The sequence below is a fragment of the Fusarium falciforme genome, chromosome 3, assembly GCF_026873545.1.
Source record: "Fusarium falciforme chromosome 3, complete sequence".
Classification (NCBI taxonomy): Eukaryota; Fungi; Ascomycota; class Sordariomycetes; order Hypocreales; family Nectriaceae; genus Fusarium; species Fusarium falciforme.
Window position 1 is genome coordinate 1,204,193 of NC_070546.1, and position 16,148 is coordinate 1,220,340.

The 16,148-nt window shown below is 52.4% G+C and overlaps 6 protein-coding genes across 6 annotated transcripts; 2 read left to right on the forward strand and 4 right to left on the reverse strand.

The window, feature by feature from the left end:
• Positions 1-273: 273 nt before the first annotated feature.
• NCS54_00371100 (Hypothetical protein) lies at positions 274-1,755 on the reverse strand (the record flags this gene model as incomplete). Its single annotated transcript, XM_053149273.1, has 1 exon — positions 274-1,755. One exon carries the CDS (start codon positions 1,753-1,755, stop codon positions 274-276), a length of 1,482 nt encoding a protein of 493 aa, XP_053005248.1.
• A 586-nt stretch (positions 1,756-2,341) lies between these two features.
• NCS54_00371200 (Hypothetical protein) lies at positions 2,342-2,707 on the reverse strand (the record flags this gene model as incomplete). The annotated part of the gene is made up of 1 exon (XM_053149274.1): positions 2,342-2,707. One exon carries the CDS (start codon positions 2,705-2,707, stop codon positions 2,342-2,344), a length of 366 nt encoding a protein of 121 aa, XP_053005249.1.
• A 430-nt stretch (positions 2,708-3,137) lies between these two features.
• Positions 3,138-5,067, reverse strand: NCS54_00371300 (MFS domain-containing protein; the record flags this gene model as incomplete). Its single annotated transcript, XM_053149275.1, has 7 exons — positions 3,138-3,396; positions 3,450-4,173; positions 4,230-4,403; positions 4,462-4,486; positions 4,545-4,637; positions 4,689-4,784; positions 4,837-5,067. The coding sequence occupies 7 exons, from the start codon at positions 5,065-5,067 to the stop codon at positions 3,138-3,140; spliced, it is 1,602 nt and encodes a 533-aa protein (XP_053005250.1).
• A 673-nt stretch (positions 5,068-5,740) lies between these two features.
• NCS54_00371400 (TauD domain-containing protein) lies at positions 5,741-6,929 on the forward strand (the record flags this gene model as incomplete). The annotated part of the gene is made up of 3 exons (XM_053149276.1): positions 5,741-6,228; positions 6,291-6,363; positions 6,420-6,929. The coding sequence occupies 3 exons, from the start codon at positions 5,741-5,743 to the stop codon at positions 6,927-6,929; spliced, it is 1,071 nt and encodes a 356-aa protein (XP_053005251.1).
• Positions 6,930-7,036: 107 nt separating this feature from the next.
• NCS54_00371500 (Plasma membrane ATPase) lies at positions 7,037-10,284 on the reverse strand (the record flags this gene model as incomplete). The annotated part of the gene is made up of 4 exons (XM_053149277.1): positions 7,037-8,749; positions 8,804-9,523; positions 9,576-9,807; positions 9,851-10,284. 4 exons carry the CDS (start codon positions 10,282-10,284, stop codon positions 7,037-7,039), a joined length of 3,099 nt encoding a protein of 1,032 aa, XP_053005252.1.
• A 2,554-nt stretch (positions 10,285-12,838) lies between these two features.
• On the forward strand, positions 12,839-16,024 carry NCS54_00371600 (Hypothetical protein; the record flags this gene model as incomplete). Its single annotated transcript, XM_053149278.1, has 6 exons — positions 12,839-13,617; positions 13,674-14,133; positions 14,187-14,216; positions 14,795-15,140; positions 15,193-15,446; positions 15,494-16,024. The coding sequence occupies 6 exons, from the start codon at positions 12,839-12,841 to the stop codon at positions 16,022-16,024; spliced, it is 2,400 nt and encodes a 799-aa protein (XP_053005253.1).
• Between the last annotated feature and the right edge of the window lie 124 nt (positions 16,025-16,148).

Here is a 16,148-nt window from a genome sequence, read left to right on the forward strand (position 1 = left end):
GTAAGGTTATAACTGAGGCAAGACAAGGGTTTTTGTGTACAATGGGCGAAGAGCACAAGCCTTACCTGGTTACACGGGTTAATGAAAAAACGAGACGCCAGAATGGCAAGGAGGCTTGGAGACCTAACTCCTCTTAAGACTTACAGACATCGTCCTGGTGCCAAGGTGGGAACATATAAAGAACAAACAGGGATCGCTTCTTGGCAACTGTGGCAAGCATTAACGGAAAGATGTGAGGCTGTAGTCTTGCTTGTATTATTGTCATCTTTCTTTCTATTCGTCAGCCGTCTCTGCCTCATCATCCTCACCATCTCCCGCTAACTTGTCTCGCAGCCGCCCCAACAGCGTGCGTACCGCCTCGTCCTCCGTATCCTCCAAAATAGCTTCAACGAACTCTAGCGTGACATTTCGGCGCGTAGAATTGTCCACGAGAAACTCGAGGGCCCAGGTTCCTATCTTTGGAGTTGCCATCTGACAGCATATCCCCAAGGCTGACACCTCATCATCAACCGAGTCAATGCGCGCACCATTCTCCAACAAGAGACGCACAGAGTCCTTGTAAGGCTCAAAAAATGCTTCGCTAGGGCCCTCCACCCTTGGAATCCATGGGGGTAAGCCGCCGACTTTGCGGAAGAGCACACGGAGCAGACCCTCGGTCTTGGAACCATCTGTATATGTAACAGCGTTCCTGATGCTGGCTCCGGCATCGAGGAGAATCCTGATACATTCGACGTCTTGACCCCCTTCTAGTGCCCAGCAGAGGGGCGTGGGATGTTCATCTCCAGTAATCGCGACTCTGTTCACGTCGGCCCCTTTCGCAATGAGCAGGGACACCAGCTTGCGTCGGTCCTCCCTCAACTCTTTGGTCACGGACTCTGGCTCTGACGGGTCGATACATCTATCATTAAAACACCAGCTCAGTGTACACCTTTTCTCATTGTGGCCGTCGAAGTAGGGATCAGCACCACGCTCGACCAATGCGATTGCAGGCTTGTACTTGGCCTCGGTGACGAGCAGCGTGAGAGGTGTAATGCCTTGCGCTATGACGTTCATTGGCACTCCATGATCGACCAGCCTGTGGACGATCTGGTAGGCGGCGCTGGGGTTTTGGACATTGGAGACGTAATGAAGGGCATTTTGTTCATACAGATCTTGGTAATGAGGATCGAAGCTGGGTTGCTGGATGAGGAGGTCGATTATATCCAGCCGTTCACTCTCAATGGCGCATCGCAGGCCTGGTATCCTGTGCGCCGAGAAGTAGGCACCTTTCTGGAGGAAAAGCCGCAGCATGGCCTCATCGCTATGGTATATTGCAAAATGCAGAGGATACCACAAGAGGCCCGACTTATAAGTGCCCAACACGTTGCACTTGCACAGCTTGACTGATGGTTCATGCAAACTTGCGCCATTGTCAAGAAGCCACTGCACAATCTCATGGAAGCCGTTCGCGGTCGCGATATGCAGTGGTGTTGAAGATATTCCAGAAAGAACATATCCCTCCGTTATCGCGCAAGAGCCGTTGATGTCTGCCCCTTGACTAATAGCGTGCTTGAGCGTGTTGAGCGAGCCATACTCTACGGCCCACCTCACACATTCCTTGGAGGGCGAGTCGTTGGCAATGCTATGCCTGTAAAGAAGAGGATTGAAGATGGCATAAAGCTTGCGATTGACTTGAGCGAAGGAAGCAAGCTGTTGACCGTCGCAATATTTCCCGACCTCTTCAAGAAGTTCGGTTGGCAGAGAAGCGAAAGACATGTCGCAAGGACGTAGTGTCGAGGACGTGGAGGGATTATAGGTAATTGAAGTTGTTGAATCGCGAGAAACAAAAATAGGAATCGGTAAATGGTAAATGAATTGATGGCTGAGTCCGCTGACACACCGCCCTGCAGGTATCCAATCCACACCTATTTCACACAGCCTCGATTCTCGACCAACAACAATGCTGTATTCATCTTCGCCTTGTCCGAATTGTAAAAAACAAGTTGATGTGGTTTGACATCAAGGCCCTCACGAGGATACAGTCTGTTACTGTCACAGGCGTCGAGAGTCAGGGATGGGGGCTTTGTAGGGCAGAGCCGAAGGTTGAGATTGAGTTGTCTGAGTGTGTGAGATTCAAGGTGTCTCTTGACAAGATCAGCGGGGGACATGTGTCAGATGACATGGCGATTTTCGCATTTCAAGCGTTGCGCGAGGATATGTCGCTGCATGGACGTTGAAGAAGCGGCTTGAATGGCGAGAACCCTAGTCCTCTCAACCCTGCTCATTACACCCACGCGACTGAAACAACAATGATGCAGATGCTGTGCCCTTTCCCCCATTCCAAAACGCAAAACTCTCGCATTTAGAGACCAAGAAGAACGAGACCGAGCGAGACGGCAGCAGGAGCCATCTGCACGTAGTAAATGCGAGGGTTGGCCGTCGCGCCTCCAAAAGCGCCAGCAGTGACGACGCAGCCAAGGAAGAAGGTCGAGAGTTGAGTCGCAAACTCCTGGTTCGGGTGGAGCAGCGACCAGAAGAGCCCAGCAGAGAGGAAACCGTTGTAGAGGCCCTGGCTGGCGGCGAGGCTCTTTGTCTGCTCGGCGAACTCCTTTGTGAGTCCGAATGCCTTGCGGCCGCGGGGTCCTGTCCAGAGGAACATCTCGAGGACGAGGATGTAGCTGTGTAGGCCGCCGATAAGGCCGGTGGCGACGTTTCCGAGGATGCCCATTTTGAGAGAGATGGTTGGATTATCCGGGGAAGATTATAAATGTCTTGGAAGGTGAATTGTAGTGAGTGTGCGGTGAGAGAGAGGTTGGCTTGAAGCCTGAGACATAGGTTCACGATAGATTACTGGGATAAGCGGATGAATAATTATGCGAAGGGGAAATACGAGAGATACTAGACCATTTTTGAGACTTGGACATGGGCATGTGAAAAAACGAGACAAGTCAACCTTGTTTCCTTCGGAGTCGCCGAGGTTGGGCATTTGACCGACCATGAGTGGCGGCCACCGGATTTGGCTGTGGTTTGAAAGTCTTGGCAAGATGGGCGATAGGACTAGGAACCATGTAAGTCAATTGTGCGTCTCCATCAGAGAGAATGAGTGGCTGCCCTGCCCTGCCCAGCAGTTATATACACAACATCTTGCACATCTACTTCTAATACGCAAACCGAAAGTCAAGTCGCTTGTTTCCATCAACCTCTCTGGCTTCCTTGTCCGTCTGGTACTCGATCTGTTGCTCAGGCGTCATCTGATCCCACTGTGCCTCCTTCTTCTTGTTTAGGCGGATGAGGTGTTGGCGCTGCACGAGGAAGACGACGACCGAGAGCGACAAGATCGATATGCACACCTTGTTGCCGTTCTTGTAGTAGGGCGAGTCCCAGGACCGGTAGATCTGGCTGCCTATCACGCTTCCGCTGTTTGGTTGTCAGCACCTGTTTTGGCTGAAGAGACTGGAGAGGTGGCTTACATTTGCACGATCACGTTGTAGGTCGCTGCGGCTACTGCTCTCTTCTTCACGTCGAATGAGTTTTCAGAGATCCAGGAGCTGACGAGAGGGTGGAAGTAGGGGTAGCCCGAGATCAAGGTGATGATGGTGAAACGTCCCCATTCGCGGCCCTCATCTGGGAGCGTGAGAAGCGCAGTGAAGAGAGGAAGCGACCAGATCTCCCCAAAAAGGCAATGGAAGGATCGCTCGTTGAAGTATTCTGAACTGTACGCTAAAGCCAGCATGGTGATGATCTGGAGGGCCGCCGACGGCGCAGTGAGGAGGTTGCTAGCCAAGGTGCTGAAGTTGCCGACACGCTTGAGCGTCAAAGTCAGATAAGCCGTAACCGGAGTCGCGGGGATATAAGCGACAAGACCGATGAAGTACAATCCCCAGAGCGAAGGGTCAGTCCACGCCGCCTTGATATCTGCAAAGGTGGCTGGCTCGGTCAGCGCCGTGAGGCCCTTTGCAGGGTCGTCGCGGAGGATGCGGTTGATCATGATGACCTCTTCGCGCTCAGTATACCAGGAGCTGCGCCAGATGAGCGTCTTTGTGCCTGTAGGGCTGGTGGGGAGGTAGGCCATTGAGGCGAGGCCGATGACGACGGTGAGGAGACCCTCGAGGAGGAGAAGCCAGAACCAGCCGGGGCGACCGCCGACGCCTCGCATTTCGAGGAAGCCGGCAGCCAGCAGGGCAGAGATGACTCCTGTTGAAACGTGTGAGTACTGCTTGATGCTTGTGTTGAGGGGGAGAAGCGCTTACTGGCAATGTTGAGAGTACTCCAGAATGCAGCCAGTCGAATGGACAACTCTTTCGAAGTGTAGAAATATGTCGCCATGAGGATAACACCGGGGATGAAACCGCCCTCAAAGAGACCGATGAATGCTCGGGAGATGTAAAAGCCGGTTCTGCCTGTCATGAAGGCTTGAAAAGTTGCTTTGTGGTTGTTAATAACGAAACGATTGGGGTTGGGTGAGGGAGAGTGAAGACATACAGACCAACCCCCAGCATACCATCAGCTACAATTTCCAGTTAGTTTTCCGAGTTTTGTTATCCAAGAGAACGAAGTGGACATACTGTTGGCAGGACACGCTTGAAGCCAAATCTTTTGGTGAGGAACTGCACAGGGAACTCGGCAGAGAGGAAGCATAGCAGCTGAATGGTTGTGCCCTGAAGCGGAATCAGCAAGAGACCCCAAGAATGATGTACGTTTATACTCACATTGTTGTAGTCATCTGTAGTCAAACCGAGGTCGGTCAAGAGGTCATCTGCAAGAGCATTGCTAAGGTTTCCACGATCAAGTTGAAGACCAAAGAACTGAAACTCGTGTAAGTGCCCATCTCGTACGAGTGCCAAGGACAAGACTCACCATCAAACACAGCCAAGTGAGAAGACGCAGATCCGTCTTTCGCACAGCCCTCTTCTCTTCTTCCGGAGTCCATGTGGCTGACGGGTCCCATCGGTGACCACCCTCGTAGGTATCATGCGGAGGGAGAGCCGAGTGAAGCTCTTGTCTGCCGACGCCGACCTGGGTTTTGGCGATATCCACCGAGGAGCGCTCCGCTACTGCAGGGCTTGCTTCAATATCTGCAGTGCCCATGTTGGATGCGGGTGTAATCGGTAATCAATTGGCAACTGGCAATGGATCGAATGCACTGAAACGATGCTGAGATGATTGTCGCTGATAATGGAACACAACTCGGGGTTCTAGTCAAGATATATACTCTTTGCCCATGGCCTCTTGTCTACCGAAAGACGCTCCGCGGCGACATCCCAGTGAACGGGCGTGGCGCGACCGCGCACGCCATAGATGGACATGGAGCCAATTCTGGCAATGGTTCATGACCCATCTCAAGGGCCCCGGCCAAAGGTGCTACATGTACCTCACGCAAGAGGTCGTCTTTACACTGAAGAATAGCAGCATCAATACAGCGCCTTGCAGAGGCCCCCCTCTAGCGTCATCTCACCTACTCCTTCGGGTTGGTGTGGGGATGGCTTCTCCTCTCCGAGATTTTCTCCGTCGTGCCCAAAGCTCCTCGCATGTCATTCCTAGTCCCGATGTCGTCTTTGCCGCGCGCCGTGATTCGACGCTGCCACTCGACATTTAACGGTCCGGGGATAGCCTGGCCGGTCCTTGTACTTGGTACCAAGTATCGCGGAAGATCGCTCCGATTTTGATATAGCCTCACTGACTGCCATTCAATTGCACGACTTTGTTCCTTCATTTCTATGCCTTTTCTTGTTCATTAAAACTTGTACACAAATATTGCATCATGCCTTCTGCCGCACCTTCACTAGCAGATCCCACCCTGGGCGACCACATCCTCGGTGGCCACCCAGAGAGTCGGCCTCGGATCTCGCAGCCATTGACTTACACGGGAAGCCTTGACGACGTCCAACAACTCGATGTCACTCCCGTAATTGGTCGTGAATACACTGGACTCCAGATTCGTGATCTGCTGCGATGGGATGAGAGGCTCATCCGTGACCTTGCTGTCACTATTTCGCAACGTGGAGTTGTCTTCCTCAAGAACCAAGATGTGACTCCCGAAGAGATGAAGGATTTCATGCTTCGTCTTACAGAAGTCGCTGGGTGTCCTGCTAGCTCTGGGCTGCATATTCATCCTTTAACAGAGGAGGGTAGTGAGCTTGGTGATCAGATCAGTGTCATCTCAAGCGAGAAGCAGAAGAAGGGAGGTGGTTTGACGCATCAATTGAGTGATGTGAGTCGGTTTGCCAGTGCAGGCTGGCACAGTGACATGTAAGTAATTAACATGCACCTCAAAACTATGGCACGATGGAAGAATACTGACTAGAGGATAGCACCTTTGAAAAGGTCCCGTCAGACTACGCAATGCTCAAGATTCACACACTGCCAGCGACTGGAGGTGATACAGTATGTTACTTGGGTCGCTCAAGTCAAACAAGTGCAAGTACTAATGTGATTCTTAGCTCTGGGCCTCTGGCTACGAGATTTACGACCGGCTATCGCCACCAATGAAGCAGTTCCTCGAAGGACTGACTGCAACCCACGACGCATCCTTCTTCCATGATGAAGCTGCCCGTCTTGGCAACCCTCTACGCAAGGGCATCCGTGGTTCTCCTTTGAACCAGGGCGAAAACCTTTCTGCCGTACACCCCCTCATCAGAACGAACCCAGTCACAGGCTGGAAGTCAGTGTACGTCAACAAGGGCTTCACCAAGCGCATCAACGGCCTCTCCAAAGATGAGAGCGACACGCTGCTGAGCTACCTGTTCAACCTCGTCACGCAGAACCACGATGCCCAGGTGAGATATCGATGGAGCAAGAATGACTGCGCCATTTGGGATAATAGGTCGACGCTGCACTGCGCTACGTACGACTACGATGCGGCTCGGGCTGGTGACCGGGTCTGCAGTTTGGGTGAAGCGCCATATCTTGATACTACGAGCAAGGGACGCAAGGAAGCATTGGGAATTTAAGAAAGTATATTAACTAAAATATACGAGAGAAATGATGTTTGAGTTATGAACCACCTATACCATGCTGACCAGATGTGAATAAGAGCAGTAGAATCGTGTGCGTGCGTCTAAATATCGTCCTCCTCATCACCAGCCTTTTCGACGAGGAGATATCTGCTCTTGCCCGTCTTTTCATCCATCTCATGCTCAACAGCCAGCTTCTGCAAATGCCCGATGATGTTCTCGATGGCTGTGTCCTTCTTGCTGCGGTTCTTCCGGCCGAGGTTGTCAAGCCAGGAAATCTTGTTCAGGAGATAGTACGCGATGGCAATGATGACAGTAACACCGAACGAGTACAGCCAGATGATGACAACGGTGACGATGTCTACCCATCCATTGCTGCTCTGGTTAAAGTTGTCCTTGGGAGTAGTCACTTCTCCATTGCCGGAGAGCCAGCCGAACAGGCAGAAGATGGTGGCGATGACGTCCACGCCAAAGATGGCTCCGACGAGCTGCCAGGATGGCCAGGTCTTGCCTCCTCGTGTGACAAAGATGAGCCAATTCTCCGTGAGAGCCACCTCGAGGAATAGAATCTCCTGGACTGAGCCAAAGTTCTGGACGATACCACCGCTGGGGAGGAACATGGATCCGCGAATGACCCAAGTGCCTATGGCGAGGAGGATGCCCAGAATGACACTCACGACCCAGATCTTGGGGAGCTGCCACTCGACTGGGCGCGGTTCCCAGTGAGCATTGTCGTAGGCTACTGCGACCGTGGCCAAGTCTGCAAATAGGGCGAGGAAGACGATAAGTTCGACGCGGATAGTCTCGTTGATGATGATCATAGAGAGCGTGAGGTAGATCTCGAGGTGCAGACACAGCGCGATACGGTACTGGATATATGCCTTCATGCGCTGGAAGATCTGGCGAGCCGTCTTGATGGCCAGCACGATGGTGCTTAAGCCAGGGGCTAGAAACACGATATCGGCAGCGGCCTGGGCAGCTTCAGAAGCGCCCTCAACGGCGATTCCACAGTCTGCTTTCTTCAAGGATGGGGCATCGTTGACGCCATCGCCTGTCATGGCTGTGAGATGACCTCGCTGTTGCAACATCTCAACGACAGTGTACTTGTGCTCTGGGAATACTTCTGCGAAGCCATCGGCACGCTCGACAAAGTCGTGCTGTACACTGCCAGCCAAGCCGCCGTGAATGAGTCGCTCCGAGTTGTACACCTTTGTGCCTAGCGACAGCATCTTGCAGGTCTCCTTGGCGATGGCGATGGCATCTCCCGTCAGCATCTTAACCGGTACACCAAGATGTCCAGCCTCGATGATGGTCTGCGCCGTATCTTCACGCGGAGGATCAAACATGGAGAGCAAACCCAGGAGGATCCAGTCGCCGTCGTTCTTCTTGTACGCGACTCCCAGGGAACGGAATCCGCGACGAGCAAACTCTTGAGCCTTTTCTCTGTACAAGTTGCCGTCTGCTTCTGAGCAGTTTGCCAACCTCAAGATAGCCCTGGGTGCTCCTTTGGCACAGGTGAACCGGTCACTGCCCAAACGGCACACGGTGGTGATTCGCTTGGAGACTGGGTCAAAGGGCGTGAAGGACTCGGTTACCCAGCCCTGCTGCAGGATCTCACGGGCCTGAGGATATCTCTTCAATGTCAAGATGGTGACCTTGTCGATAGGATCTAGCGTCTTGAGGTTATGAGAGGATGCCAAAGCTGCGACGGCCATCATCCAGTTGACATCCTGGCCTTCAGAGACAAAGGGGTCACGGATGCTGAGCTTGTTCGCCGTCAATGTGCCTGTCTTGTCTGAGCAGAGGATATCAACGCCCTGTAATTCCTTGTTAGTTCGTGTACCTATGTTATGAGGAAGTCTGAGACTCACAGCAAGTGACTCAATGGCTGTCAACTTCTGCACAATAGCCTTTTGTTTGGCCAGATAGGCAGCGCCCACGGCAAGAGTAGTGGTCGTGACGACGGGCAGACCGACAGGTACACCAATGATGAGCAGTACCAAGGCGTAGTGAAGGAGATTCTGCGATCCGGGGTTTGCGATTCTGATGTGATGAAAGAAACCACCGATCCAGGCAGCGAGGATCCAAAACATGACGAGAACCAGGAGGGAAGTGCCGATATTGTTCATGACGGCCTTGAAATGGCCCTGGTCCTTTGCGCCTTGTACTAGGTCTGCGGTGCGTCCGACAAAGGATTCTCTGGCTGTGTGAGTTACGATGCCGTATGCCTTGCCGCGCTTGCAGCCTGTGGTATAGTAGACCATGTCGCCCAGGTACTTCTCAACAGCAAGAGACTCGCCAGTGATGGCAGACTGATCGATGGCAACGAGTGGACGACTGCGGTACCCAAGTTCCTGAGGTTGGTAGTCGCCATCGCGCTCTTTGCCATTTGTATCACCCCCTTTGGCTTCGGTGTTTTGGCTGTGTTCGTGCTCTTGATCTTCGTCTCCCTCTGCCTCGTCCGACTCTTCGCTGCGGTCGAGCTTGTCTTCGGCTCTGAGACGCTTGTACACCTCAAAGTCTTCTGGCCGGGTGTAGTCGCATAGGAGACGCGCATCAGCGGCGACGGTGCCACCTTCTTGGATAATGAGCTGGCCAACCTGTTAGACATGGTTCTCGGTTAAAGGGGGAGGGGTGTCTTACAATATCTCCGGGTACTAACTCACGAGCCGGAATCTCTTGCTCATTGCTGTCCCTCACAACTGTGCATCGCATAGCAATGTCTCCTTTGAGGCTCGCAACAACGTCGGCGGCTTGTTTCTCCTGGTAGAACCCGACAAAGGCGTTGAGGAAGAGGATTCCCAGGATGACTCCGAAGTCGACCCAGTCGCCGAGACCAACAGCCAGCAGCGCAGCAACCTCCATGACTATTTGGCTTCTTGTTAGCGATCCCATTCTCATGCACAGAAAGTAGCAACTTGCCATAAAGAATTGGACCCGTGAAGAAGCCCAGAAACTTGACGAACATGTTCTCCTTCTCGGCTGTGAGCTCATTCCAACCAGCTCTCTTCCTCCTGATGTCAACTTCCGAAGACGCAATGCCAGTAGTCATGTCGGTTTCGAGCCAAGACTCTGGTATCCCCTGTTTAACAGGGGCAGTTTCTTCGGCATCGACACCTCCAAACTGCCACCATCGCTTCTTGCGACTCTTGCCGGTGGTGTCTTCCTCTGTCGCGCTGCGGCGTCGCTCATCGCGGTAGACGCTGATGTAGCGGTCCAGAGCTGGATATTCGCCGAGGTCTTCCACGCCTGGGACGTAGATGCTGCCGATGCGGCCTCGAGACTGGCGTCTGGCGCCAGCCTCGAGATCGCCTTCGCCAGCCTTCTTTTTGCGGTGGAACAGACCAGGCATGGCTGATGCACTTTTGCTACTTCAATTGATCTTACAATGAGCTGTATGTATTCTACAGGATGATCTGCAGATATCTCTCGTTTCTGCCCACGGCGCGACTTTGCTATTTATTGTCTGCACACCAGAATTGGCCTTCACCCATTTGGATGAGTGACGATCATAACTGTAACCACCCGTAGATGCCGCTCCCCCTCCTCGACATCCGGTAAAGCATCCGTCCTATGGCATGCGAGCGGTTTCCATCCCGGCCGAGTTATCCGGACGCCTTGCAATAGCTTCAACGGGATGTGCCAGCGGCTGAAAGATTCCATTACCTTTCCAAAACCAAGGTTATCGGACCCTGGACCGGTCGGGAAGCTGATAGACACAGTAACAACACAATGCACAGTAAACAGGATTACTCTCGTGATTCCTCGGCTCTCCTCCCCGAGATGCCATCGCAGCGTTTCAACTCCCGCGGGAGCAACCAACAGAGTACATGGGTTGGGGTTGTGAATGGCCGACTCAAGTCTGGCATCCGTCAGAACCGAAAAAGCCGCCCTTCTTTATCCCTCTCGCCACGGATATGCGGCACAACTGGTGGCATCATCATTATGACTTTCCGTCCACCCTTCTGAAGATTCTTGACCATCCGGACACGCTCATCATGGCGTCACTGCTACACCACCATTGATATGTCACTAGTTTCGTGCAGATACCCTTGCAGCGGGATTTCTTTTGCATGCCAACTGACACCCTTTTGTACCCTGAAATCATCGCCCCTATTGGCTGGCACTTCACTGGAGGCGTTGCCACAAAGTGATTGAAGCCGGCCGATAGGAGTTTCGAGGCAAACAAGCATTTCTTGGCATCTGATACCCGTCTCCCGCATTTGTGAAACCAGGATTGTCGCCTGCCAAGTTGACACAAAAGCTGCTCTAAAAGGGTTCAATCTTTCAATGCCCCATGTTCTTCTATCGTGATCAGTTATGAGAACAGCCGTGAAAGAAGCCGAGAGGGGAAGACACCCTTGCTTCTACTCTCGTCACCCGATTGATTGCCAAAAGCACTTCAGATACAACGCAAAAATCCCTCTAGAAATTGCAATACTCGGCCATTCGGCATTCCTCATTCTAATACCCTCCTTGTTCCCGTAGCTCGATACCACCACGAGTGACAGGTGCGCCTCCTCGCTATGCCGCTGTCACGCGGTCCATGGATGTCGCATCGGTGTTATGGAAAGGCTGGGGGAATAGTGATGTAAGAAACATACTGTTGCCCATCAACTCGATTGTTGCCAACTATATTTGCCGTGCTTTCTTCTCTTTTGGGAGCAACCCCTCGACAGCCGCCTGTTCCGGGACTCGAGCATGATCTGTTGCACCCAGTTATCGTCAAGCTGGTGAACCATGTTAGAACAATGGAGGGGGTGATAACAAGTTCCTATGGAGGGACGCATGGGTTGATAGTTTAAATAATGAAGATTCCTAATTGCTCATATTGGCTGTTGGGCTTGTGATGTTGATTGTGATAGCAATTCCTCATGGCCTTTCCTAGCCCACCCACATACCAAGAAGTGTCCCGTCATGGACCAAGAGTACAACTACCAACAAGCGAGTTGATATCTCTCATACTAGATGGTCGTTCCATCTATCCAGCTGGGAGCGCTCTCCCTCGCTATGAGTTGAGTGCCTCACCTCGTGGGGCAACATCCTCAGTTTTGTCGATCAAGAAACTCCGTTATCGGTTGTCGAGGAACAATGGACAAGGAAGACTTCGCTTTCGGCTGGACGACCTGTATACCTGTCGAGATACTTCATTCCGTTTACACACGCGAAGGCACATTGCCATTAATGGGAACACAAGGGATAGTCGCACATACAGCCATGTCAAGCTCCATCCTGGGATTACTGGCTGGTCCTCCTGTAGCGCTGCAGGCTACCTCGGTTCTGTTCGAGGGCGAAAGAACAAGCAGATGAAGTGGAAGGACGATACCGGACGTACTATAGCCGTGGAAGAGGAGGCCATCCTGATGGAGAGTGGAGTGTTGATGTCCACGCCAAGTCTCAGGCTGCTGCAAGTATTAAGCGATAGAGACTTGGACCTCATTGTGACCTGTTGGGCTGCACGTCTTTGGAAGGAAGCCAAAAGAGAGTGGAAGAGATATATACCCTGGGCAAGAGGTGAAGCCAAACCTGTTCCCTTCTGGCATGGCTGTATACACTGATTGACCTCGACAGTTGCGAATTGGAAGCCGAATATTGCTGCTTACATGTCCGCTCCGTGTCCACCATACTCTTATTTCCCCGACCGAGACTATAGCGACGATGAATTTAGCTGCGAGGCGCTACTGAGCTGCCGAAGCTTGAGTGGAGCAAATCCGGGGTAGACGTCGAAGGCGAGCTCATCACCTGCAATCACGTCATCGAGGAGGATGCGGTCCAAGGTACCGGCAGCTTGGGAAGGCTTCTCGGAGGATTCTTCATTTGCTGATTTTTTTTCTGTACCAGAAATCATCCTCTCACAAGCCGATCCTTCATCCATTCCTGTCGCGGTTTGACGAGTCCCCGGAGCCATGCCCCCACATCCGGATGCCGCTCCGAGTCCAGCTCCGAATCAGCCCCCGAAAACAACTCCGAACACCTCAGCATCGCGCCAGAAACTTGCAAGGAGAGCCTGCGACTCATGCAAGATCCGAAAGATTCGATGTTCAGAGACACCCCCCTGCACGGGGTGTGCAGCCTCGGGGATAGAGTGTACCTTTAACCGCCTACAAGCTACTCGCGGTCCTCGAGGGCTTCGAGCAAAGACCCTTGACAAGATTGAGCGGAGACGTCGAGGCAAAGTTGATGTTAAGTGTGCAGATCGCAGTGGGGAGAATGGGGACAGAGAACAACAAACTGATGAGATAACCTGCGTGGTTGACGTGCTTGACGTTTACGCTGAACGACTGTTCCCTATCTGGCCTATCTGCGATGCTGCTGACCTGCGCAACAAGATAAAGGAGAACCCTAGCAGAGATGATTCAGCAAGATTACTGGCAAATGCAGTAGCCTTGGCCACCATTGCCCAGCTGAGACTGGAAACTGCATGGCAGCCCAGCGTGGACAAGGTAGAAACCAGTGGGCTGAATCAGACACTCGATCTCCTTGACAGCCTTCGCATCTCATTCTTCTTACACATATACCACGAGAACGCTTCACCTGGAGGTACCAAGTCGCTTGTTTATCTTCGCGAGGCCATCACGCAGGCTCAAATCCTCCGACTTGATCGCGAGTCGACATATGCCTCGCTCTCTGAGGCAGATCAACATGTCTCGCGACGAGTTCTCTGGCTACTCTTTGTTACAGAAAGGTGCGCCAAATAACTTTAATTACCACACGATATCCTCTACTGACAGCCTATCTCAGAGGCGTCGCGCTCCTTCACAAACTACCCATTGTGTTGAGGCCCAACATCCTGTTCCCATGGTTTGGCGGAGCCGACGACCAGGCAGAGGTCCTGCCCGCCTTTCTAAAGCTGGTCCATCTATTCTGGGTATTCGATCAATCCGGAATCTTTGAGATTCTACGAAATGCAGACACAGACTCGGACATTCCCAACATGGCATCCGTGGCTCAGAGCTGTCTGGAGCTCCTCCAGCAGAAGCTTCTCGACTCAGTCGACAACGACGATTGGGGCCCTGTCAATCAAGTTCAGCGCGCGGACATGTTTGTCACCCGACAGTGGATGCGTGCTGTTCTCTGGAGGGCGTCTTTGCGCTTTGGGATTGTCATTCCGGGCATGAATCCGATTGACATTGCAAAGGACTTTTTGAGCCTGGTCTCTGAGCTTCCAAAGGCTGCACTTGAGTCTCACGGTCCAACTCTGGTAAGCAGTTGTCTGCTCTTGATCCAAGGCAATGCATCACTAACACAGAGCAGGAGTTCAAGACGTTTGAGATCGCTACGGCGGTGATAGATGCAATGGCCAGCAATCATTCAGCCATTCCAATTGATCAACCAGGGCCAATCTTACACCGCCTGCGAGACATTTTATCCTCTTGTCGAGGAGGTAATCGGACTCTCTTGTCGCTTCTCACGATGAAGATGGACGCCGTGTCTGGGTCGAGGCTTATGCTTGAGACTCCGAACGACGATGCCATTGTCTTCCAGATGAACGCCCAACCTGGATTTGACACGGCTGAACTCTTGGCGAACCAGTCAAATATTTCTATGCCTACGTATCAATTCATGGAGGAGCAAGCGTCCCAGATTTGCTGGCCGCCGCTGGACCTGGGATATCTCGTCCGGTCACCGTCTCCGCTGACTCGGATGCTGCTGGAATCGATGCCCAGAGATGTCTCAGAGGAGGACCAGCCACTCCCAAGCTAACAAAAGACCTCGCTAGGGCCGCGCGATGACACCTTTCGGGGGATTTCTTGCGTCATTTTACCCTGGTCGCTCGGTGTGACTCCATCCCCGCCTTTAGTGAATTACTCCGAGAATTTCTCCGTCAGCTTGGCTGAGTGTATATGGATTGAGTTGAGCAGCTTTTGGTCAAAGATCTTGAAGGAAGCATAGCACTTTTGGACATTCCTCATCTGTCGTCAACATCCTTCACAATGGCCTGGGCTGAACCTCGAAACACGGGCATGATCTACCGCCGTCTCGGCCGGTCTGGACTACATGTTTCTGCCATCAGTCTCGGCGGTTGGATGACCTATGGAGGTTATGCTCAAGATGAACAGGCTTTTGCTTGTATGAAGAAAGCCTACGACCTGGGAGTCAACTTCTTCGATACGGCCGAGAACTACACCGCTGGCGAGTCGGAGGTTGTCATGGGCAAGGCTATCAAGCATTTTGGGTGGAAGAGAAGTGACCTGGTTATCAGCACAAGTAAGCGACCTTTTTCTACCATCAACTAATTGGTATACTAATAGTATTAAAGAGATCAACTGGGGCGCCGTCAATGGAGAGATCCTGGTCAACAACCACGGTCTTTCGAGGAAGCACATCATCGAGGGCTTGGAGGCTTCACTCTCCCGTCTTCAACTAAAATATGTCGACATTGTCTATGCGCATCGACCTGACAGATTGACCCCCATGGAAGAGACTGTGAGGGCCTTCAATTTTGTAATTGATCAGGGCATGGCTCTCTACTGGGGCACCTCTGAATGGAGTCCCGATGAGATTGCAGAGGCTGTAAGCACTCCCCAGCAAGCTCCTCAATACAATAACTAACAGACTAGGTTGGCATTGCCCGCGACCTGAGGATGATTGCCCCTATCGTGGAACAGCCCCAGTACAACATGCTCGTACGCGACAAGGTCGAAGGCCAGTTCCAGCGTTTGTATGAGCGTGTCGGCCTCGGCCTCACCACCTTTAGCCCCATCAAGATGGGTCTCCTCTCGGGCAAGTACAACGACGTCGTCGACGGCCAACCGCCCAAGGACTCGCGATTCGGAGCGAGCAAGGACGGGTTTGCCGACTTTATGCGCGATCGTATGGGAAGCGACGACTGGAAGGAGGAGATCGAAAAGGTCAAACAACTGAAGCCCATTGCGGATAAGTTGGGTGTCAGCCAGAGCCAGCTCGCCGTTGCGTGGTGTCTGAAGAACCCCAACGTGAGCAGCGTCATCACGGGAGCGAGCCGACCGGAGCAGTTGGAGGAGAATGTAGGAGCTCTCAAGATCCTTGACAAGTTGACGCCTGAGATTCTTGACGAGATTGATGCTGTAACCAAGAACAAGGTCACGCTTGATCCTGCTAGGCAAAGCTAGAGGCTGATGGTTAAATCAATGTTAAAAGATCTTTATAATACTGCAAGAGCCCGAGACTCGAAGGGAAAAATAGCTACCATCTCCTACTAGCCAGATAAGAAACTAATAATGTGCTTGCTTTTAC